Consider the following 25,667-nt stretch of genomic DNA (forward strand, 5'->3'; position numbering starts at 1 on the left):
GGCAAGAGGATCACAAGTTCAAAGCCAGTCTCAGCAACTTACTGAGACCCAGTCTCAAAAAGGGCTAAGGATGTGGCTCCACGGTTAAGAGCCCAAATAAACAAGTAAACCCCAAGTCCTTCCTTAAGTCTTCCCACTGATGATTTAGGTATATTGTAGTTTCTCCCAGTAGAGAAATTACCACATAAAGTTTGCATTTCTAGGTAGTTGTTAATAACCTAGTAACTTTCATCTCTAAGTCACAGGCCTAAGCAGTACCTACGAAGTTGCTCACCTTCAGTCGCTGCTCTGCAGCTATCATGCTATAATAAGCACAGCACTGCTCTGGTGACACCATGGCTCTTATCTCCTCTTCAGTTGGTAAACGAAAATCAGATTTCAGTACCCACCAGTTTGAGTCCATCCCTAGAAAAGATACAAAAACACCATTTTGAATTCTAAAGGTTCTGACATTTATTGACAATGAAAGTAGAGCAACCAAAGACTGAAATAGGCAATGATGTAAATGATAATAGACCTCACCACCATTAACATGACTATCTGACCAAGAAAAGTCCTGTTAAGTTTCCAGAATCTCATTTTAAAACATCCAACAATCACACTGAACTCCCTAGTGTTCAAACATCATGAAAGCAATCAAGGGCTGGGGCTGTAGCTCAGTGGCAGAGTGCCTGCCTAGCACGTGAGAGGACTGGGTTCAATACTTAGCACCATAAAAATAAAAGCATTCTGTCCATCTATAACTACAAAAAATTTTAGAAAAAAAGGGCAATCAAAAACTGAGCACATGGGCTGGGGATGTGGCTCAAGTGGTAGTGCGCTCGCCTGGCGTGCGTGCGGCCCGGGTTCAATTCTCAGCACCACATACCAACAAAGATGTTGTGTCCGCCGATAACTAAAAAATAAATATTAAAAAAAAAAAGTAGCTATCATTTAATTAAAAAAAAAAAAAAAAAAAACTGAGCACATGCCTATAATCCCAGCAACTCGGGAGACTGAGGTAGGAGGATCTCAACTTCGAGGCCAGCCTCAGCAATTTGGTGAGGTACTAAGCAATCTAGCAAGACCCTGACTCAAAATAAAAAGGGCTCAGGATGTAACTCAGTGGTAAAGTATTCCTGGGTTGTTCAATCCCCAGTACAAAAAAAAAAAAAAAAAAAAAAAAAGCCATGAAAAAAGCAATCTTGGGGCTGAGATTGGGCTGGGGCTCAGCAGTAACACACTTACCTGGCAAGTATGAGGCACTGAGTTCAATTCTCAGCACCACATATAAATAAATAAAATAAAGATCTATCAATAACTAAAAGAATATTTTTTTTAAAAAAAAGCAATCTAAACTTCCATAGTTAGAAGATTTGCTACTTTCTCCTTCCAAAGGCCATCAATCTATTTTATCAGTTGTATGCTTATCCTTTAACTCAATCATCATAATTCTTTGAAATTATGAGAAAATTACAGAAAGGAAAAGTAACTGGTCACGCTGATGACCTGTGCGTTTGAAGTCAGCACAGAGCTTTAACCTCTTCCGGATGCTGCTTTCTGAATGGGAAGGAAAGGCTTTTTTTATATCTTCCATTCGGATGCGCCGAGGCCGATCTTTACTCTTCCAAAAGAGGCGGTAAATAAAAACCTGCCCAACAAACCAAATGTATTTTATTAGATAAAGGAAAGGATAGATATCCTCACCAGGGTCCCTTTCTCTGCTGAGCTCAGATGTTTTCATCTTTCCTGTGTCCCCAAATCCAGATACCCATTTCTTATGCATCCTGACCCCCGACCCACACTCCCATTTTACCTGGAGGAAGTCTCGAATGTGCGTATTGGCCCTTTTGGAGTTAGGCCCAGGAACTTCAAACAAGGGACACTGCTGTCCAACCACAAAAATATCTACTAATTCCCGAATATAGTAACCCTGTCTTGTCCGAATGATCAGGAAGTCAGTTTCTGGCATCTTATGAAGATAAATTGGAGCACGAAAAAGGTTGTTCTCAAATGCCTAACAAAAGTAAACACAAAAATCAGACAGATTAGTCCTAGGAAATTCAGTCAAGTAATGACAAAGGAAAATCAAACTTGCTCCATTAGTCTAAGTTTATCCAATAAAATAAATGAACTATCATATGGAATACATCAAGAAAGGTTAGACTGTTTTTTACTCATTGTCTTTTAGAGTCAGAGGAAAATATAAGATTCAGATTCAGACGAGGCTGGCTCTGCCATTTGTTCTATGAAGTCGGATAAGTTTTTTAATTTCTCTGAGCTTAATTTTCTACAAAATGGAGATATTTAAAATGCCTATACTTCAGAGGATTGCTATGAAGATTACATGTAAAAATTACTTTATAAACTAACAAGTATTAGTATGCTATTGCTCTAAATCTCTGCATAGCATCTGACACACAACAGGTAAGATCAAAATATTTACTGAAGCTGGACATGGTGGGACACATCTACAATCCCAGCAACTCAGGAGAATGAGACAGGAGGACTGCAACTTTGAGGCCAGCCTTAACAACTTAGCAAGACCCTAAACAACTTAGTGAGATCCTGCTGTAAGATCATTGGTAAAAAGTACCTGCAGGGTTCAATCCATAGTGTGTGTGTGTGTGTGTGTGTATACACACACACATATATATAATTAGCGCATTAGTTAAAAAAAAAAATCAGAAAAAAACAATTAATGAAATAGCATGCCAGAAAAGACAACTAAACACAAGAAAAGAGGAGGACAGGGGACAATAAGGAAATATTAAATGTAGTTTAAGTAGAAACCAAATGGGGATCAACGGAAGAAGTCTATGAGTCTAGGAAAAGCCTTCCCAGAAAATCCTAGAAGCTGACAGAAAGGGGACAATCTTCATTATACAGGTGAGAAAAGTTCTGAATATGAAATGTAGACAGAAAAAGGATTACAAAAAGACATTAAAGGATCATTAAGAGATTACAAAAGAATGGGTGTAGTGGAGCAACCCTGTAATCCCAGAAATTCCAGCAACTTGGGAGGCTAAAGAGGAGGATCTCAAGTTTAAGGACACCCTGGAGAACTTAGACCCTATCTCAAAACAAAATTTTAAAAAATGGGCTGGTGCCAGCACAGTGGTGCATGCCTGTAATCCCAGCATCTTGGGAGGCTGAGGCAGGAGGATTGCCAAGTTCAATGCCAGCCTCAGCAACTCAGCAAGGTTCTAAGCTGCTCAGTGAGACCCTATGACTCAATGGTTAAGCACCCCTGGGTTCAATCCTTAGTACCCCCCCAAAAAAGAGAATGGTTTAGGATTGTAGTAGCTCAGTGGTAAGGCATCCCTGAGTTCAGTCCCCACTGCCACTAATAAAATGAGTCTACAAAGGAAGGGCATGGAGGGGGTAGGGTGCAATGGCACATGCCTGTAACCCCAGGGGCTCAGGAGGCTCAGACAGGAGGATCACAAGTTCAAAGCTAGCTTCAGAAATTCAGCAAGGCCTAAGAAACTAAGCAAGACAGTGTCTCCAAATAAAAAGTAAAATAAGGGCTGGGGATGTGGCTCAAGCGGTAGCGCGCTTGCCTGGCATGCGATCCTCAGCACCACATACAAAAAAAAAAAAACAAAACAACAACAACAACAACAACAACAACAAAAGATGTTGTGTCTGCTGAAAACTGAATAAATATTGAAATTCTCTCTCTCTCTCAAAAAATAAATAAAATAAAAAATAAAAAGTAAAATAAGGTGGGGATGTGGCTCAGTGGTTAAGCACCCCTGGTTCAATCACGAGTACCAAAAAAAGGAGAATGGAACCAGGCATGGTGACACATGCCAATAATATTAACAACTTGGAAGGCTGAGACAGAGTTGTAGGTCCAAGACCAGCCTGGGGGCTGGGGTTGTGGCTCAGTGATAGAGCACTTGCCTAGTATGTGTGAGTCATTGGGTTCGATTCTCAGCACCCACGTATAAATGAATGAATAAAACAAAGGTGATGGACCTTTGTTTTATTCATTCATTTATAAGACTACTTTTATTAAGAAAAAAAAGACCAACCTGAACAGCTTAATGAGAGATCCTGTCTGAAAATAAAATTTGAAAAGGGCTAGGGATATAGCTCAGAGGTACAGTGCTTGCCTAGCCTGTATAACCCATTAAGTTCTATCCTGGTACTGCAAAAGAGGGAAGCGGGGAGGTGGGAAGGGGAGGAAGGATAGATTGTGGTAAGGGGCTAGAGAGTGTAGCCCAGTGATAAGGCCCTAGGTTCTATCCCTAGCAACGCACACACTTGCACACACGCACACACCCTTAAAGGGAAATGGAATATAAATGTAAGGGATAAAGAAAAAGCTGGAGGATACACAATAACATTAGTGAAATAAATTAGGTAAAAGAGTAAGGAAAATGGCAAAGATTGCCCAAAGAAATGAGACAAGGCTGGGTTTTGGCTCAGTGGCAGAGCACTTGCCTAGCATGTGTGAGGCACTGGGTATTTCTCAGCAATGAATATAAATAAATAAGGTAAAGGTCCATTGACAACTAAAAACTTTTTAAGGAAAAAAGTAAAAAAAAAAAAAAAAAAAAAGAAGAGACAAAAATCAAGGTAGAACAATGCTAGAGAGTTCCTCACAACATCTGTGGACCTCCATATTTTCCCTTAAATATGCAAAAGCTATTATCAGTGTACCTAATACCCATTAGAACAAAAAATAAAAAGCATATTTCATTATCATAGGACTATAGATGGTCCAAGTATGGTCCAATACTCAAAAAGATCACAACTCATTGCCAAAAAGTACCAATTTTACACAAAGGAATTAAACATTCATAAATTTACATTACATACACACTAACAGGCACACACAGACTTTGGAAAGTGAAAATATTTTCTCTCCCCATGTGGTTTGCACATAGTAATTTCCAGCAAGCCTGGGAAGGAAATGAGCAATACGAACTCAGAGCAAGGATCATGAGCCTGCCTGCTCCAGCTTAAGGGGAACAGTCTGGAAGATGTGGCAGTTGTTCCAATCCTACATTAACTTCCATATGTCACACAGATATTACTGGACTTATCAGTGTGTATTTATAGAAAACTTCTTTATTTAGCCTCAGAATAACGCAATTAGGGATTGGGGGTGTGTAGTTCAGTGGTAGAGCACTGTTCAGTGTTTAAGAGTCCCTGGGTTCAATCACCAGCACCACAGAAAAAAAAAAAAAAAAAAAAGGAAGGAAAAACAAAATCAAAAACCCCACCCATTATTAAGGGCCAGTTTTAAGAAAAAATATTATTTTAAAAAATTTTTAGATTATACAGATCTTTGCTATAATTTATACATGTAAAAGTATCTCAATCAATTATAATTGGTTCTTTCTGGGCTAACTAGCTCCTTATCTGTCAATTTCCCTAGCAAAAGAATAAGAAATAGAAAGAATTCTTCACCTGTAGTAATTGGCCAGGATGGAGAGAGCCCAGAAAAGGAGATGTATGGCAGTAAACAGTTTCCCCATATTTACAATCTGGAGCTCCAGGATCTTTTCCAGGTTTCTATGAGAAACACAGCAAACTAAAATTACTATCACAGGATATAATCAATAAACCAATACATAATATTGTATGAGCATAGCACTTATTAATATTAACCACAAAAATACTGATGCTCCCAAGAAATTTATAATATAAATAAAACTACATATTCACAGATCATTGATATGTAATGTAATTACAGCTACAGTAATAAAATTTTTTTGAGCAAAGACTCACCCGTTTATAATAGTTTTTTATCTTGGTTGCCATGCCAACTTGCATCATTAAAGGTCCATTTTCCTCACTGTATTCTGCAAGAATAAGATCTCCATCTTTGCCTGTGAGGTCCTGAGGTGTGCGCATAAAAAACATCTCTCCACCACCGGAAGCTTGCCTTTCTTGTTCTCTCATCTGTCCAGAACAAAGAAAATACAGTCCAGCTACTGACAGGACAATAACTATACACACTGATGTAATTCAATCTGAGAAAACATAAAAAATATTTTACCTTGCTATTTTTTCAACTCCATTGTGAAAAATTTTCAAACGTTAGTAAAACTAAAAAAACAGTTCTATGAATACCTATTATCCCACTACCTAGATATAACTTCATATTTTTCCATATTTGTCTATAACTCTCTATAATTCTTCTGAACCATTTTTGAAGGCTGTAAGTCACTATAATGCTTGAAGTATTTTCCTATATATCTCCTAAGAATTAGGATGTTCTCCTAAATAACCAAAATAAAATTTCATCACATCTATGAAAATAAACAATTCCTTAATATAATATCTAACACATTCCAAATTTACATCACAATTTTTTTAAAAATATTTATTTCTTAGGTGTAGATGGACTCTACACAATGCCTTTATTTTTATGTGGTGCTGAGGATCGAACCCGAGTCCCGCCGGTGCTAGGCAAGGACTCTACCACTGAGCCACAATCCCAGCCCTACATCACAATTCTTTTATAATTACTTTTTAAATTTTTTTAGTTGTAGATGGACAAAACATCTTCTTTTAAAATTTATTTTTATGTGGTGCTAAGGACTGAACCTAGTGCCTCACACAGGCTAGGCAAGCACTCTACCACTGAGCTACAACCCCAGCCCTTATAACTTCTTTTTTGTAACCAGGATTAAGATATACCTTGGCCTTCTTTTTTATGTGTTTTAGCAAAGGCTGGACTGAGTGGGGACCTGGCTGAGATAGTGCTCCAAAGGAATACTTTTTCAGAGGAGGGCGATGAAACTGCCGAAGTTTGATGGGGCCCATGTGTGTGGGGAAGAATGGCTGTCGTAATTCCACAGCAGGAATTGAGTGCTAAAATGGGAAATAGAAAATTTAAAATTAAGTACTGATTTAAATTAGTAAATTAGCCAAGGTAAGATCTACCCATATCCTTCATCAGAACAAAGCTATGGGATCCCCTCCACCACAGAAAAGATGCTTATTTGTACCTGAATAATATTCCCTCCGAAAGTACCTCGAAGACCCTGTTGCTTGGGGTAATAATACTCATCATTGGAGAGATTCCAGGGATCTTTCACTTCTGGCTGAGACATGTTCTAATGATAGACCATAAAATAAACCTTAGTCAGACTACCCTTCTCCATTTCCTTTGTTTGTTCTTCTAAACCCCAAGTCCCTTTTCTCTTATCAGACCTGCTGTGGTTCTTCCTTAATGACTCCTGTTTTCCCTAAGAGAATTCGACTCTTCTTTAGAGATGATTCTTTCTTACTCTCCTTAGAGGGAGAATTAGAAGTAGCCTCCTCCTTCTCATCAGGAATCTCTGGGGATAAAACAAAAATGACTCTGGAATTGCTATCCCTGATTTACATTACCTACTGACATATCTGAAGTTCCTAAAGATGTTCCCAGACCATTCTTAGTCCACAATTCACTCTATATGCAGGACATCTTTTTTCTCCATATTTTTATTGGTGCATGGTAGTTGTACATAATGGCGGGGATTTGTTGTTACATATTTGTACATGCACACAAAATAACAATATAATTTGGCCAATATCAATCCCCACAATAATAATGCCTGACCTCTTAAAAGAGCTACTTTCTCACATTCCTACATGAATTTTCCCTAAATAATACACACAAACTAGAAACAGAGCCACAACTCTGCTCTCTCAAACTGTTACCTATAAATTTATAGGTTTTGACCTTCTCCAACCCTTCAGATTTCCTCTTCTCCCTTAACTTTAGCAGAAAGCTATCAAAGATAGAGAAAGTACACTGGCCTCTGCCAGTAACATACCCAAAATGAGGTTTTCATCATTGGGATCAAGTGTCAAAACCGGAGGCTCCAACAGCCGGGGCATGGCCTGTGCATCCCAAATAATATTGTCCTCCCAGCGTCCATACACCAGATCCTCATTGTCAATGGGGAAAATGGAATACCAAGGTTTGTCATCATCCAGAGTAGCTGTAAAACCTAGTCAAAATAGGAAGAAAAAACAGGAATAGACAAAACTTTTATGCCACTTTCAATCATCATTCTAAGCAAACAGAAAGCAAATGTAGCTCCTAAAAAGGAGCCTATTTGATACAATGTATCTCAATTTTTACAAACTGTTGCAGACAAAATGTTCATTACAATATTGTTTCTAATAGTCAGCCCAAATGTTTAATAAAGGACTGGCAAAGTAAATTATGGCAATGAAAGATATGTTAAAACATGCTAACAGTTGGACACAGGTGCATGCTTATGAATCCCAGGGGCTCGGGAGGCTGAGGCAAGAGGACTACTGAGTTCAAAGCCAGCCTTTACAACATACTGAGGTCCTAAGCAACTCAGTGAGACTCCATCTCCAAATAAAATACAAAAAAAGCGATGGGGATGGGTTCAAAACCCAGTACCAAAAAAAACAAACAAACAAACAAAAAAAAAAAAAACTTGGGAAATTTAGAAAGGTACAAAGAAAATTGAAGTTGTCTGTAATCTTACAAATCAGAAATAACTACAGTGAACCCTTTAGTATATTTCCTTTTAGTAAGCTTTCTGGTTATAGAGCCTGCTGCTTCTTTCATTTTTATAAATGGACTATCAGGTATACCGATTCTTTTTTTTTTTTCATTTAAAATATTTCCCATGTCATTAAACATTTTTACAAAGAACTATGAAATAACATAGAAAAATATGCTGAGAAAAGTACAATATATAAAACCGTACATACAGAAATGAGCTCAAATATGCCTACACATATATCAAAACAGAAGTCAAGGAAAACACATCAAAATTTTAACGTGATAATCTCTGGATAGATTACTGGTGATTTTCTTTCTGACACTATACTGCATTTTCAAAGTGCTCTACATTAAGCATGGCATACTTTTAAAAAACCTATTTAAGATAAAAAGCAAATTCTAGGATTGCAAAGATAAAGGGGCTTTAGGGGCTGGTTGTGGCTCAGTGGTAGACCACTTGGCTAGGATGTATGAACCACTGGGTCTGATACTCAGCACCACATAAAGAAATAAAAAAAACTAAATTTGAAAAAATTTGGGCTTTAGAAACAAAAGTATACTATAAAGCTTTGTTAACTTCAAAATGGCTGTCACATTTTTCTAATAAGAAACCAGAATGGGGGCTGGGGTTGTGGCTTCAGAGGTAGAGCACTCGCCTAGCATAAGTGAGGCTCTGGGTTCGAGCCTCAGCACCACATAAAGTAAAATAAAGACACTGTGTCCACCTGTAACTAAAAAATAAATATTAAAAAAAAAAAAAAAAAAAAGAAACTAGAATGGGCTGGGGACATGGCTCAATGGTAGAGTGTTTGCCCAGCATGTGTAAAGCCCTGAGTTCAATCCTCAGCCCTACCAGAAGAAAAAATATGAAAAAAAAAAAAAAAAGAAAAATAATTTGGACTACAATCACGAGTTCAGACCCAAAACAAAGAGCCATCACAGACGCACACCTTGCTGAACATTGTAAGCCATAGCATTCCTAGTCATACTGGAAGGAAGCCAGCCTGCCAGGCTTGCACGCTGAGGTTTTGTCCCTTTGTGTTTGACATCCTCCCCATCCCAGATGATATCATCCTCCCAATGCAGCTGTGTCACCATCAGGAAGTTTTCATCAGCCAGAAGATCAGTGCCATTGCTTTCCTCAAGTTTCCTAAATTCCTGTAGAAGTAGGAAAGAAACAAGCCCTTGATTGGTCAGTTCCCACTCCAAATATCATACCAGAGATACACAAGACATATCAAAAGTGGTACTTAAGGGCTGGGGATGTGGCTCAAGCAGTAGCGCGCTCGCCTGGCATGCGTGCGGCCCGGGTTCGATCCTCAGCACCACATACAAAGATGTTGTGCCCGCCGATAACTAAAAATAAATAAATATTAAAATTCTCTCTCTCTCTCTACCTCTCTTTAAAAAAAAAAAGTGGTACTTAAGAGAACCACCTTATAACAGAATATTTTTTCCTCTCCCACTCCTAATTTGGAACAGCTTATTTCACAAACAGAATCCTTAGAATGAGGGCTATTACCAGGATGATATATCATACCAAACCAAGCAAAAGCCTTAAACACCTACACTTCCTACCACATATCTCCCCTTCTAAAAAGCTTAGGAAAAAAAAAAAAAGGTGATAAGAGTACTAAGCACAGATTCCTTTTTTCAGTGTTTCTTACCTCCATCATTCCACATTTTATCACAGGTTCATGTTCAGTCTTTCTCAATTTGAAGCCATAGTCAAATCCACTGCCATCTTCAGGGACACTTAGCATATCATACCACAGTCGGGCAGGCCCATAACGCCACTCAGCCACTCTTGGTTTGGTATCTGTCACTTTATCTATATCTCCAGTTGACAGGGAGAACTTGGACTCCACAGGAGCCATCATTGTAATCTGTAACAGAGCAAGGAAGTCAAAAGGGGAGAATTTCCCTATCCCAGATATCCTAAGTCTATAGGGAACTAACAATCAAAAGGAGAACTTAGAGGAGTCAAGAAGATGATTCTTGACTAGGAATCTTTACCTGGAGTTAGAATGTAAAAAACGGAGGTATACTATGGCACATTCTGCCTCTTATTCAAACTTTCTTATTCAGCACTATATCACCCACCATACTTGCCTGCGACTGCTACTCCCACCTAAATCAAATACTATTATACCAAGGAAGGGACAATTGCTGTACTTGATTCATAATTAATCACTGATAATTAGCACAAAACTCAGCCTGATGAGGTGTTATTTCCAATTTTGACATAAGCTAGGGAGAATTGTATCTTTTCTCCTTATAGGCCTTAACCCAGGTCTTTGTGTTGCCTACTTCATCATCAGAGAGACACTGCTCTGGAGGTGGTGGTGGAGCATAGTCATAGTTCCACAAAGACTTCTGGTTGACTTCTGATTCTACTGAACACTCCACTTCCTGGATCTGTTCTTCCTGTATCAGCTCCCGATGCTTCTTTTTTCTCTTTCTCCGAGCACTCCGCCAAACTGATGGGACATTCTTCCCTGGTCCAAAAAGACGTAAGAACCGTAACACCTAGAACACAGGACATATTACTATGTCAGAGACTCAATGTCAGATAGGAAATAGCAGCTTTTTTGTTTGAAAACTCTCAAGGGATCTATTCTACTATAGAGAAATTGAGGAGTGCTACATTCAGATTTATAAAATACATAACAAAAGTAATGTTCTCTTAATAATTTGGACTAGTTCTTCTGAGATAATAGGACAATTTCTAATAAGAACACATGTCCTATAAAAACATACACAAGTTCAAAAAAAGACCTAATATAGCATAAACAGCTTTTATATAGACAATTATGTTACTGAATAAGGAAACCCTTAAGTCCTATTCATTCTATACTCAGCATCTGAACAACAGAACTCAGTATCTGGAAGAGGTCAGTGATTTGCAGTATGGACACTCTCCACAGTAAGTACCTTTCCAGGCCGAAACTCTGGAAAAAGTTCTGTGACACTCGGCAACAACTTGGTGGCATCATGCTGCATAATCCCAGCCAATGGTAAGGTCAGCTTTCCATCCTCAGATTCTGCCTGTGTTGCTTCCTGAGGTCCCATCTCAGATTCTGAGTCAGAGGAACTACTGAAGTCCACTTTTTCTGAGGCCAAAGAGGAAGGGGCAATGATGGAGGGCAAGATGATGCCTTCTCCATCTTCAGACACTGCAACAAGGAAGAAAAACGCCTTTGGCATGTAACTGTTAGCATAATTCCTCAAATTCAGTCAATACCCACTCTAGGCTAAATGCATGGCTTAATGGCAGGGGATAAAGTCCCAAGCACCCAGATTACTAGTTTGCAACCCAGAAAACTTATCCAACTCATTTCTTCCCACCATGCCCAACTCACCTTGTACCTGGTACCCTAGGATTGTGACGAGAGAAAACAAACACTATTACTACATTTACTACTTTCCATAAGTGACCAATATTGTGCCCAATGTAACGAAAAGCAAAATAATGTAATACTTATAATATCAGTCAGGTCCTATGCTGTCCAGTTCAGTAATCCATAAAATGGAGAATTTTAAGCCCACAGGATAATGATGAGATTGTTTGGCATAAAATAAAATCTACGCACAAAGTTAACAGTGACATTCAGCCTCCAGACTAAAAAAGAAATGGCTTGAAACTCCAACAGGAAAAAATTTGGGTTAACATATCACCAAAATACAGGAGACCAAAGGTGTTCTTCCCAATCAAGCCCATGACAAGGTTATTACTGTTATATTCTAGATTGTCTCTTTTGAACAGGTAGTTTCTAAATGTGAGTATGCAAATTAGTTGCATCAGAAATTCTTAGGAAAGTCTTTTTTTCCCCTGTGGGAAAAGCGTTTGAAAATTCCTGGGTTCTACCCCAGATTCTCTCAATCAGACATTCTAAGAATGAGAGTAAGCTGTCATTTTTAAAGACTTGAGATAATTCTGATAAGCAGTCAGATTTGAGAATCACTGACCTAAACTACTACTTCTTGACTACAGTTCAAAATACTGTTAAATGTTTTAAAGGTAAAGTTTCTCTTTAATACTAACATCTGAGATTATATAAATCATTATTAGAAGTGTTATCCTTTCCTAGCAGTTTAATTTAATAATCTCTCATATGGGTAACAAAAGCCTGGATTTATGAATGTAAATTTGTTCCTTGAACAATAACAGACAGTCTTTACTTACCACCAGTAATAGCATCCTGGTCCTTATCTTTCTTCACTGGTCCTGGCGGTGGAGGTGGAGGAGGCATCAACTTGCAATCAATGTCTTCACAATCAGCATCATAGTCATCTTCATCATAATCTAAAAAAAAAGAAGAAAGTAGTTACCTCCTCAACATGCAGAATGCTGGACAATAGCCTTGAGCTTCCTTGCCACTCGATAATTTAAAGCACAATAAGAAGCACTATACATAGCCTTTAAGAATACACAGAACGCCGGGTGCACTGGCACACACCTATAATCCCAGCAACTCGGGAGGCTGAGGCAAGAGGACCATGGGTTCAAAGCGAGCCTTGGCAACAGCGAGGCACTAAGCAATTCAGTGAGACCCTGTCTCTAAATAAAATACAATAGGGCTGGGGATGTGGCTCAGTGGTCGAGTGCCCCTGGTTTCAATCACAGGTACAAAAAAAAAAAAACAGAAGATATAGCTTCTGCCTTCAAAAAAGATATTATTTCATGGTTTTAGCCAAATGCTTACTACCTCATACAGAACATGAGAAAGCTTCAAAAGCTATTTGAAATCTTTACTGATTAAATTCCAGGGCTTTGTGCATGTGAGGCAAGCATTCTACCAACTGAGCTATATCCCCATCCCCCTTTTCCTAATCATATTGTTTACTTCTGTTTTATCTTCACCCTGCTCAATCTATAATTGAAATGAAAAATTTTCTTGTCAGTTTCTCGTAAGATCAGATTTTATTCTCATCTCCCAAGTCTTGGACAGTCTTTTTTTTTTTGCAGTTTATTATTATTTTCATTGCTCTCTAACCACCAGCAACACTTAATACTTGGTCCTGAATGCTCTTTTATTCTCCTGCATAATCCCAAATTCCTTTTCTCAATAATTGCCCTTACCAGTCCCAAACCCAAATCTGTATTATTTTGCCCTGACTTAGCACATCTATAATTCCATCATATCTGTTACCACCCATAGAACTTTACTACTCAGATATCCCCTTCTGTTACTATCAATGCCACATCCATCCTCATTCTCCCACCTTATGATTTTAGTTGACTTTCTCCTTGATCAGTCTGTCAAGCTGCTTTGTATGTTTTTCCAATCAATCATTAGTGCAGTAATTACAATTTTCATTCATTAAGCTTCCATTATGTGCTGGGAATTTTTAGCTATTTTATATATAATCTTCTTAATAATGATACAAAATAGGAATTATTCTGTATCTCATACTCTGTATCTCATATTCTGTATTAAGTCATACTGATGCAGTATCAGTATTGCCCAAGTTTGACCCTGGCTATCATCTTCCACAACTGTCACCCTATTCCAGACATTGAAAACTTTACATCTAGCCTGTGAGAACAGTCTCCAAGTTAGTCACTTTTGCTCTTTAATCAAAACTCCAGAGCAACAAATAATACTTCTCTAATCTATCACATAGGAAGAAAGGCTACTTAACATTTACAGAGCATCTACCACAGTACTATACTATGTAGGCACTTTCAAATCAAAATTCTCATAAGGCATATTTGGGGGGGCTATTGGGGACTGAACTCAGGGGCACTCAACCACTAAGCCAGATTTCCAGCCCTATTTTTTTCATTATTTTATGTAGAGACAGGGTATCATGGAGTTGCTTAGTGCCTCACTTTTACCAAGGCTGGTTTTGAACTTGTGATCCTCCTGCCTCAACCTCCTGAGCTGCTGGCATTAGAGGAGTGCACCACCACATCTGGCTCCCAAGGCTTTTTTTTTTTTTTTTTTTTTTAATGCTGGGGATTGAACCCAGAGCCTCATGCACACAAAGCAAGCACTCTACCAACCTGAGCTATATCCCCAGCCCTCACAAGGCATTTTAATGAGATCAACATTATCACCAACAAGAAAACCAACAGATTATTACAAATGAGAAAGCCAAGCCTCAGAGACCACATAACCTGCCCACAGTCACACTGAATATGAGTTGTAATTTGAACCTATGACATTCTGAACCCAAGTCCATTTCTTTTTCATTATACCACCTACTTCTCACTTAACGGTCTATGTTGATTTACAATTCTTTACGGTATCAAATTGCAAGTAATGTATAAAGGTGCTAAAAAATTGTTCTATATTTGTTTTTTGCTACTCAGAAGTTTTCCATTACTTTTAAGAAAACCTGCTGACCAATTTCCCCATATTACTAACTTACCATCCCTAGTAAAGACAAGAAAATTGAACCTGAAAAATCAGAGCTGCTGCCACTTCCCCTTTAGCGTAAGCCAAGGTACTCAAAAATAATAGGTATGCAATTTGACAGTAATTGTGGTATTCCACCAAAACTAAACTAAACACTCTAGCTGGGCATAGTGATGCACACCTGAATCTCAGCAACTCAGGAGGCTGAAGCAGAAAGATTCCAAGTTCAAGGCTAGCCTCAGAAACTTAGTGAGGCCCTCAGCAATTTAGCAAGACCCTGTCTCAAAATAAAAAAGATCCAGGATGTAGCTCAGTGGTAAAGCACCCCTGGGTTCAATTCCCTGTAGAAAAAACAAGTAAATGTAACACTATACACAAACATGAGCTTATGGTGGGCTTGTTTTATATACTATGAAAATTTGTTTTATATTTGTTTATTCCATTGTCCCCAAAATAACAGTATCCCTGAAGGCACAGTGTACAACTAATATTTTTCATGGGTTACTTCTTATGTTTGTATACCATTAATTCCCTTTTTATAAGTAATACCCAAATCCATTCACAGGCCCTCAAAAAAACTAAGCTCAAGTATTTTTTTTTAATACCTTTATTTTATTTATTTTTATGTGGTACTGAGGATCGAACCCAGGACCTCATACATGCTAGGCAAGTGCTCTACCGCTGAGCCACAGCCCCAACCCCACTAAGCTCAAGCATTTATAAAGGTTTTATCAGGGGCTGGGGATGTGGCTCAAGTGGTAGCGCGCTCACCTGGCATGCGTGCGGCCCGGGTTCAATCCTCAGCACCACAAACAAACAAAGAAGTTGTGTCCGCTGAAAACTAAAAAATAAATATTAAAACACACACTCTCTCTCTCAAAAAAAAAAAAAAAAAAAGGTTTTATCTGCATTTCTCAAGAGCACAAAATCTAATTTGAAGAGGTGGACAATAAAAAACAATTTCACATAAAAGTTTCAAGCAGTGAGAGATAGCATAGGGCACTACAAGAATAAACTATGATGAACCACTTTAAATTCAAGATCTCGAAACAGAGCTCCAAAAGATTTAAAAAAATGGATTTTATTACCTTTGCATCATGTTGCCTATCAATGTTTATAGCATGAAACAGGTACTCAATATCTAACGAACTGAATTCTTAAATTTTAGGATATGCCACTAGCTAACTGCAGAACTTTTGATAGTTTCACATTTTAATAAAATTCTCTTCAAGTTGTCCTCATCCATTAGGATGCTAAGAATCGATAATCACTAAGTCATCTTCCAGCTCGATATTTTTGGTAGGACTGGGGATTGAACTCATGGGTACTCTACCACTGAGCTATATCCCGATTCTTTTTATTTTTTATATAAATAAAACTAAGTTGTTCAGGCTGGCTTCAAATCTTTGATCCTCCTGCCTAAGCCTTTCAAATTCACTGTGGCTACAGGTGGGACCAATCTTGAAATTCTGATTCTACAATGCAGCACCATACAATGGGGAAAAAAATCTAATATTGTAAGCAAGCATACTGGTAATGAGCAATTTGAGCCAGAAATTACAAATGCTCATTTGTATATGAAACTGTATACTTAATCCTTTTTGTACTATCAATTCTTTGAGGACAAAGACTGAGCTTGTTTCACAGATGCCAACTTTATTTTTACTTGGGATTGAACTCAGGGGCAGTTTACCACTGAGTCACATTCCCAGCCCTTTTTTGTATTTTATTTAGAGAGAAGGTCTCACTGAGTTGCTTAGTGCCTCACTTTTTGCTGTGGCTGGCTTTGAACTCACGATCCTCCTGTCTCAGCCTCCCAAGCCACTGGGATTACAGACATGCACCACCACACCCAGCTCATAGACTCCAACTTTGAAAAGCATCTGAAAACAGTGCTATGAACCCTGTTAGTACTCAAATATCAGAGATCAAGAAAGAAAGCATTATCATCCTTATCATTAATTGAGAATTTCAGACTTAACAGTATGAGGAATAGAAGCTTGAGTATGGCAAAACTGTCTGAAAACACACAAAAAAGGATAGCAGCTACTTGGAACTGACAAAGGAAGAAGAGCAAACACGTGGAGAAGGAACAATGACAGGAGGCAGACAAGCAAAGCACTAAGCAACTCAGTGAGACCCTGTCTCTAAATAAAATACAAAATAGGGCTGGAGATTGGCTCGGTGATCAAGTGTCCCTGAATTCAATCCCTGGTACTCCCCTCCCCAAAATAAAGAAAGCAGGCAGAGAAACCAAAGCCCAAGCCAGACATGGTGGTATACTCCTGTAATCTCAGCGACTCAGGAGGCTTAGGCAGGAGGATCCCAAGTTCAAGGTCAGCCTCTGCAACTTAGCAAAACCTTATCTCAAATAAAGAAAATAAAAATAAAAGTCTAGGGATATAGTTCAGTTTACAGCGCCCTTGGGTTTAATCCCCAGTTCCCCCCCAAAAAAAGAAAAGAAAAGCCCAGACTACATACATAAAAATGCAATGGAATTCTATATTCAAGACACCAAAGAATCACCTGAGTGGCAAAGGGGCTGCAAACTCCCCATTGTCTGCTGATATCTTCGGCTTTCATCTTCTGCTACCTCATTGATGTCTGAATAGTCCACAGCATCTTCTGTACTCCTAATCCAACCTATAAATAAAAAGCGGGGAATCTCAAGAAATAGCCAAGGAATTCTGACTCCTTCAAATAGTTCCCTTTAAAAGTACATGTGCTGTAAGTGGCTAGCCTCCTCCCCCACCTTCCTCCCCATAACCCAGACTTCACCTTCATCATTTACCAAGGCACTGTCAGTCCCAGTCAATTCTTCATTTGCAGTGAGTTCAGTGATCAGGCTGCCCAGACCCAAAGCTCCCAAGCCTGCCAGGTGCTTCTTACACTCCTGAAAAAGGGACAGCACCAGAATCGAAAGTGTCCCAGACTCCCTGGTTCATAACCACCATATATCCACATGAAAAATGATTCTGCAGTGTGCTTGCTAAACTCAAGAACTGTATAGTAAATCCACTAAACTCCACATTTATCAGATCTTTATTAAATAAAGTACCATGTCCAATTTCATGGCCACACTTTAAGGTAACAAGACTATTCAAAGAACCACCACCAAGAACAGCAGTTCTCCAAATAAAGGCCAAAGCACTGAGGTCATCCGGATTAGAACTGATCTTTTAACTCTTTAGTGCAGGAGTGTTGTAGGGGAAGGGGAACACTGGTCAACAGCTTTATTCCTTGAAAATAAATGAAAGGGAAGTCAAAGCAGCTAGTTTCACTTGGACACTGGTAACAGTGTCATGAATGTCTTGGAACACACTGGGACCAGAAGAGGTCAGCCCCCTTCCCCTCGCCCCGATGGTTGTAACATTCACTTTTCTGCTGCCTAGGGCTAGAACCCAAGGACTGTTGCTGGCTCTAGAGCCATCCAAGTCAGCGATGTCAAAAATGTAGTTTCAAGATTTTCCAAGGTTCTAATTTTAAAGGTTTGAAAGCAACTTCACTAGGTTCACCAATTGTTTGGTCAAGTAAAACGTAATCTCCAAAGCCACCCACCCCGCACCACAGACCTTCTTACTTGTCTCCTGTTTTCCCTCTTTTCTCCCCAACCTTGCCCATAACTGCACCCTCTCGCTCTACACTACTCTTTAATAAAATCTATGAAGATACAGTACTATTCGCTTTCGTTAATAACGTCTTCTATTCTCATTTCCTAAGCAGCCTCTACTCTGCTTGCTCCTTCAACTCTCCTTAGCCACACCACCCACAGCCCTATCCCCACGCCCCCCCCTCACATCGTCCAAGACGTTTTCCCCCTCCAGCTGCCCAGCTCCATTGATGTTGCCGAAAAGGAAACCGGTTAAAGAAAATGGGCCGCCTCCAGCAGAATCTTCATCGCTGTCCGTGTCGGACATGATGGCGGCAGTACTGCCGGCAGCGACTGCGGACAGCAGCAAATCCAAGCCTGGTCCCATGGACCGGAAATAAAAACATCAGTCGCACAGAAGTGACTAACAGGGCTCCTTGACCCTACATGCCCCTACCGGAAGTTGAACAAGGGAAAAAGCAACCGGAAAGACCGGCTGTCCTACAGGGAAATAGATCGGTGTTACTACTTTACTAGCCGTTTTTGATTCGACCATGCGAGATCACGAGGTTGGGCAGGTGGGAAGCGGTTGGTCAAAGAAACTGTTCGGTCCCGCCCCCTCAGGTACGCGCGTGCGTTCGCTTTGCACCGGAAAAGGGCAAAGCATCTTTCTCCATTCAGAAGGGATTGTGGAGTCACGTGGCCAGTGTCCTGTGTCTTGGAAACTGCCGGTCACCACGTTACGGTACTGGGAAGTAAGGGTAGGGATCGGTTCGTTTGTTTGGTGCTGCCTGCGATTTTACTGCTCCTTTCCAAAGTGAAATTTGCAGTGAATTGTTCAGGCAGCCCCCAGCTGTCGCAGAGGTATCGGTGCAAATTACTTGTTTTGAATTTACATTTCCCCATAGTAGTAGATTTTCCCCACAACGTCTTACTTTCGGAAATGTGAAAGATTATTAAAATTAACTGGCTCTTCACCTAGATTGACAATGTTTTTCCCCTGAATCATTTGAAAGTGGGTTAGTGGGTTGGGGGATGTAACTCCGTGGTCACGCAAGCACAGCCCTTGGGTTATTACCGGCAACGCAAAAAATTAAACACTAGCATGGGTTCCTCAGTCCTAAAAGTAGTTATCTTATTATGTAACCACAGAACCATTATCACATCTTTAAAAACCGAGTCAATATATGTTTTTTTTTAATTTTTAATATTTATTTTTTAGTTCTCCGCGGACACAACATCTTTGTTTGTATGTGGTGCTGAGGATCCAAACCGGGCCGCACGCATGCCAGGGGAGCGTGCTACCACTTGAGCCACATCCCCAGCCCTCAATATATGTTTAACATACACAGTATCTATTTACCTACTTGTCCTAATTGGAGTATTTTACATATTTTCCAATGCAGGATCCATAAATGCGTTGCGTTTTTTTTTTCATCTCCCTTTAGGCCAAACCCACGTGCCTTTTTTCTTTGTTTTTCATGAGATTGGATTTGGGAATAATGCAAGCAGTTTTCTTGAAAACATTACATGTCCTGAAGGTGATTGTTTCTTCGATTTGATTACATTTAAATATTGTACATGCCATAAGAAGGCACATTGTTGTCCCAATATTGGTGATAATAAATTTGATCATTTACATAAAGTGGTGACTGACAGATCTCTCCATGGTAAAGGCATACTTCCCCCCTTCTGTAATGAAAAAGTAATCTATGGGTGACATTTTGAGATCCTGTGACTATTTAGTTCCAAATGCTGTTTTACCCAATGATTTTAATTGCCTGAATCAGTTTTATTGGGAGAGCGCAAATAAGTGATTTTTCAAATTAAGTTCTTTCTACATTTATAAACTGAACTTATTCAGTAAACAAAGTATTACCTCCTTTCTTTTATTTTTCCTTATTATTTATTTATTGGTACTAGGGATTGAACACAAGGGCACTTTATCACTGAGCTACATTTCCAGTCCTTTTTTTTGGCGGGGGGGGGGGGGGGGAGGGTACCGGGAATTTTACTCAGGGGCACTCCACCACTGAGCCACATCCCCAGCCCTATTTTGTATTTTATTTAGAGACATGGTCTCACTGAGTTGCTTAGGGCCTCACCCTTGCTGACGCTGGCTTTGAACTCTAAATCCTCATGCCTCAGCCTCCTGAACAGCTGAGATTACAAAAGTGCACCATCATGCCCTGCTATTTCTAGTCGTCTTTTTTTTTTTTTTTTTTTTTTTAGTTTTAGGTGGACACAATATCTTTATTTTATTTTTATGTGGTGCTAAGGATTGAACACAGTGCCCCACGCATGCTAGGCGAGAACTCTACCACTGGGCCACAACCCCAGCCCCTCTAGTCTTTTTCTTTTTTATTTTGAGACAAGGTCTTGCTAAGTTGCTTAGGGCCTTGCCAAGTTGCTGAGGTTGGCCTCGAATTTGAGATCCTCCTGCCTTAGCCCCGAGTAACAGATTACAGGGCTGCACCACTGCACCTGGCTGTATTTTTCTTTTTCTTTAAGTACTGGGAATTGGACTCAGGGCCACTTAACTACTGATCTGCATCCCCATCCCCAGATCTTTTTTTGTATTTTATTTAGAGCTGGGTCTCACTGAGTTGCTTAGGGCCTCAATAAATTGCTGGGGCTGGCTTTGAACTCAGGATCCTCCTGCCTCAGCCTCTCAAGCCACTGGGATTACAGGCATGCACCATCGTGCCTGACATATATATATATTTCTCTAATGCTTTATAACATAGTACTACCATTGTTTTGATGCTCCAGTTGTCACAAATTTGTCCAGTGGGAAACACTTCAGTCCTTTTTACATGATCATTAATCTTTGAACACTTTTCTTCTTTCATGACACAATATGTATCATGTTTTCTCTGTATATTCTCTGACCTGGAGCTAATAGCCATTTCTCAAAGGAGCCCTAGTTGCTTTTGTTTTTTGTTTGTTTGTTTGTTTTTGGTACCAGGGATTGAACTCAGGCACTCAACTAGAGAATGGTGTTTAGAAATCAAAATTTGGAGTGTCATTGCTTATCGACCTTTTCAGTAGAAAGAGCCAAAATAAGAAAATAATGAGTTTACACTAGTAATAGTTCCAACACCACAGGTTTTTCCTCACCTTTACCCACTTTGTATGTGTATCTTGTTTCTCTTACCATGTAAACATTGGTTCCCAACACCAATATATTTACTGGTCAAAATTACAAACCAGGGGTCAGGCTGGTGGCACCCGCCTGTAATCCCAGTGGCTCTGGAGGCTGAGGCAGGAGGATCATGAGTTCAAAGCCAGCCTCAACAAAAGTGAGGTGCTAAGCAATTCATTGAGACCCTGTCTCTAAATAAAATACATCATAGGGCTGGGGATGTGGCTCAGTGATCGAGTGCCTCTGAGTTCAATTCCTGGTACCAAAAAAAAAAATTACAAACCATTACCACTCCAACAATTAAACCTAAAAAATGTTCAGGAGTTCTTTGCAGTTTTTTTGTCCTTAAAACATAACCCATTAAGTATATACAAAGAACTGTGTTCCATTTTGCAAGCATATCTTATAGAGTGTTTATTTTCAGTTTAGTTAATTTTATATAGAGAAAGTCAAATCTACATAAAAAGCTATTCTCATGCAGGCATGGTGGTGCATACTAGTAAACCCAGCAATGTGGAAGACTGAGGCAGGAGGATCACTAGTGTGAGGCCACCTTGGCAACTTAGCAAGACTATCTTAAGATATAAAAATAAATTTTAAAAGGGTTGGGGATGTGACTTAGTGGTAGAGTGCCCATGGGTTAAATCCTGAATACCAAAAAATAAAAAGCCAATCCCACAGAAGTCTTGCTCCCTTGCCTGTAACCTCTATCCCATTCCCATCCATTATAAATAACCATTTCCTATAGTTTCTGGTATGTCCTATAGTTTGTTTTTCAAAAATAAGCACATGGCTAGGAGTGGTAGTTCTCACCTATAAGAACTGCTGAGCTTGGGAGCTGAGGCAAGAGGATTGCAAGTTTAAAGCCAGCCTCAGCAACATAGTGAGGCCCTAGAAATTTAGGGAGACTGTCTCAAAAAGGGCTGAGGATGTGGCTTAGTGGTTAAGGACCCCTAGATTCAATTCCTGGTACAAAATAAATAAGCACATGTATATCTGTCTGTATTTATAATATAAACTGGAAATCTTACTGTACCATTTCATAGAGCTTTTCCATATATATATTTGGTTCTGTGGATTAAACCCAGGGGTGCTTAACCACCGAGCAACATCCATATATATTTATATAAATATACATATATATTTATATATACATATATAAATATATATACATATATTTATATATACATATATATTTATATATGTGTGTGTGTATAATTTATTATAGACAGGATCTCGTTGAGTTTCTAAGTACCTTGCTAATAGGGTGCTGAGACTGGCTTTGAACTTGTGATTCTCCTGCCTCAGCTTCCCCATCCTCTGGGATTATAGGCATGCACTACTGCAGCAGGCCTTTTCCTCATATTTTTAATGGATACTTCATGGGAACAATGTTCTAACAGTAGTTAGACCAGGCACAGTGGCACACATCTAGAATCCCAAAAACTCAAGCAACTGAGGCAGGAGGATCAAAAATTTGAAGCTAACCTGAGTAACTTAGTAATTTTAATTTCTTTTTAAAAAATGGCTGGAGATGTATCTTAGTGGTAAAGTGGCTCTGCATTTGATCCCCTGTACTGCCAAAAAAAATAGAATTGATCCTTTTTTAAAAATTTATTTATTTATTTGTAGTTCAACACAATATTTTTATTTTATTTTTATGTGGTGCTGAGGATCGAACCCAGCACCCTGCATGTGCTAGGTGAGTGCTCTACCACTGAGCCACAACCCCATCCCCTAGAATTGACCTTTTTGATGGTACTAGGGATCAAACCCAAGGCTTCAATGCATGCTAGGCAAGCACATTACCACTGAGCTACACCCCCCAGCCACTGAAATATATATATATATATTTTTTTAATATTTATTTATTTAGTTAGTTTTCGGCAGACACAACATCTTTATTTGTATGTGGTGCTGAGGATCGATCCCAGGGCTGCGCACATGGCAGGCGAGCGCGCTACCGCTTGAGCCACATCCCCAGCCCTGAAATATATTTTTTTTAATATTTATTTTTTAGTTATAGGTGGACACAATATCTTTATTTCATTTTAATGTGGTGCTGAGGTTTGAACCCAGTGCCTCACGTGTGCTCTACCACTGAGCCACAACCTCAGCCCCTGAAATGTTTTTAATATACCTTTCATTAGTTATTTAATATACTATATTGCTTCTTAAATGCTTGTGCCTGAAGAAAAGCAGATTCAATGAGAGATAGATGGAGGCTTATAGGATGTGAAAGAGGACTTCAAATATATTAGTGTTAAAGGCTCCAATCTTGACTCAAAACATGGTTTTAGGTTTGGGGGTGTAGCTTACTGGTAGTGTGAGCTTAGACTGTTCAAGGCCCTGGGTTCAGTCCCCAGCACCAACAAGAAAATGGTTTTTCATTCATGTAACACATGACCCAGAAATTTCACTCCTACTTTTTCTACCCAACAATTAAAATCATGTACAAGGATGTGGGGAAAAATGTACACTCATACATTGCTGGTGGGACTGCAAATTCATGTAACCACTTTGGAAAGCAGTGTGGAGATTCCTCAGAAAACTTGGAATGGAAACAACATTTTACCCAGCTATCCCACTCCTTGGTTTATACCCAAAGGACTTAAAATCAGCATACTATAGTAACATAGCCACACAAATGTTTATAACAGCTGAATTCACAATAGCTAAACTGGAACCAACCTAGATGCCCATCAGTAGATGAATGGATAATGGATGAATGGTGTATATACACAATGGAATATTACTCAGCATTAAAAAAGAATAAAATTGTGGCATTTGCAGGTAAATGGATGGAATTGGAGGATATTATGCTAAGTGAAGTAAGCCAATCCCAATGAATTAAAGGCTGAATGTTTTCTCTCACTAGTGGATGCTGATCTATAATGGGGATGGAAGGGAAGAATGGAGGATCTTTGGATTGGGCAAAGGGGAGGGTGGGGAGAGGTTATGAGGGTAGGAAAGATGGTGGAATGAGGTAGATATCATTACCCTAAGTACATATATGATTGCATGAATGGTGCGCCTCTACACCATGTACAACCAGATAATTGAAATGTTGCACTCCATTTGTGTATAATGAATTGAAATGCATTCTGTCATGTGCAACTAAATATAATAAAAAATAAAATCATATACACAAAAAACGTTGTACACACATATTAGTGATAATAAAAAGTGAAAACCCAAATGTCCATCTGATGAATAGAGAAATAAGATATATTCATACAATGGAATATTGACAATAAAGAAATTAAGTACTGATATGTGATATAAAATGGAATTTGAAGACATTATGCTAGATGAAGAGTTATAAAAAACTACATATTGTATGATTGTATATAATATCCAGAAAAGACAAATCTATAAAAGAAAGACTAGTGGTTGTCTAGGAATGGCAGTGGACTATTAACAGGGATTAACTGCATGAAGCATTCCTGGAGTCAGAAATGTTCTAAAATTGCATTTTGGTGATGTTTGCACAACTAAATTTACTAAAAATTTTTAAATTATACACTTGAAATAGGTGAATTTTATGGTAGCTAAAACTATCTCTCAGTAAAACTGAGGGAGTATTTTGTTTTTATGGTGCAGGGTATCAAACCCAGGGCCTTGCACATACTAAGCACATGCCTTAACAATGAGCTACACCCCAGCCTCAAAACTGTTTTTTTTTTTTTTTAAACATCAGCCTCAGCAACTTAGATCTCTTCTCAAAATAAAAAAATAAAAATACTGAGGATATAACTTAGTGGTAGAATGCACCTGGATTCAATCCCTAGTACCAAGAAAACAAACACATGGTTTTGCTCTTCCTTACTAGTACACTTAGTATTAGTGCACTACACCATACCCAATTACCATCCAGAATTAGTCACACATTTTTTTAAATAACACATAGGATATATTGCTGAGATAGTGAAAGGGGCAAAGGATATTAAGTGATATGTCTTTACACTTAGTCCCTAATGTAGTAGTGCTTGTAACATACAAGACCTAAATTATTTACTAACTGTAGTTTGAGAAAAAATATTGCCTGCACAGAACTAACTGACCTGTTATTAATGAGAATCTGGGGTGGCTCGG

General features: G+C 38.9%; 1 protein-coding gene across 9 annotated transcripts in view; it reads right to left on the reverse strand.

The window, feature by feature from the left end:
* TAF1 (TATA-box binding protein associated factor 1) overlaps positions 1–18,836 on the reverse strand; it is an 81,789-nt gene extending 62,953 nt beyond the window's left edge. For 3 of the 9 annotated variants that reach the window (XM_081277353.1, XM_081277355.1, XM_081277352.1), the window contains exons 1-17: positions 18,636–18,830; positions 17,617–17,731; positions 17,365–17,481; positions 12,660–12,779; positions 11,408–11,649; positions 10,784–11,002; positions 10,141–10,359; positions 9,424–9,631; positions 7,764–7,940; positions 7,156–7,283; positions 6,951–7,058; positions 6,640–6,813; positions 5,725–5,898; positions 5,404–5,508; positions 1,796–1,996; positions 1,489–1,630; positions 275–405 (exon numbers count right to left, since the gene is read on the reverse strand). In XM_081277353.1, coding sequence (XP_081133479.1) covers positions 275–405; positions 1,489–1,630; positions 1,796–1,996; positions 5,404–5,508; positions 5,725–5,898; positions 6,640–6,813; positions 6,951–7,058; positions 7,156–7,283; positions 7,764–7,940; positions 9,424–9,631; positions 10,141–10,359; positions 10,784–11,002; positions 11,408–11,649; positions 12,660–12,779; positions 17,365–17,481; positions 17,617–17,731; positions 18,636–18,815 — 2,760 coding nt within the window. In that variant the 5' untranslated portion in view covers positions 18,816–18,830. Of the gene's footprint in view, positions 1–274; positions 406–1,488; positions 1,631–1,795; positions 1,997–5,403; positions 5,509–5,724; positions 5,899–6,639; positions 6,814–6,950; positions 7,059–7,155; positions 7,284–7,763; positions 7,941–9,423; positions 9,632–10,140; positions 10,360–10,783; positions 11,003–11,407; positions 11,650–12,659; positions 12,780–15,609; positions 15,680–17,364; positions 17,482–17,616; positions 17,732–18,635 lie in introns of all 9 variants that reach the window. The other 6 variants (XM_081277354.1, XM_081277357.1, XM_081277359.1 and 3 more) reach the window with 5 other exon arrangements.
* Positions 18,837–25,667: the final 6,831 nt, after the last annotated feature.

The sequence above is a fragment of the Spermophilus citellus genome, assembly GCF_964194105.1.
Source record: "Spermophilus citellus genome assembly, chromosome: X".
Taxonomy (NCBI): Eukaryota; Metazoa; Chordata; class Mammalia; order Rodentia; family Sciuridae; genus Spermophilus; species Spermophilus citellus.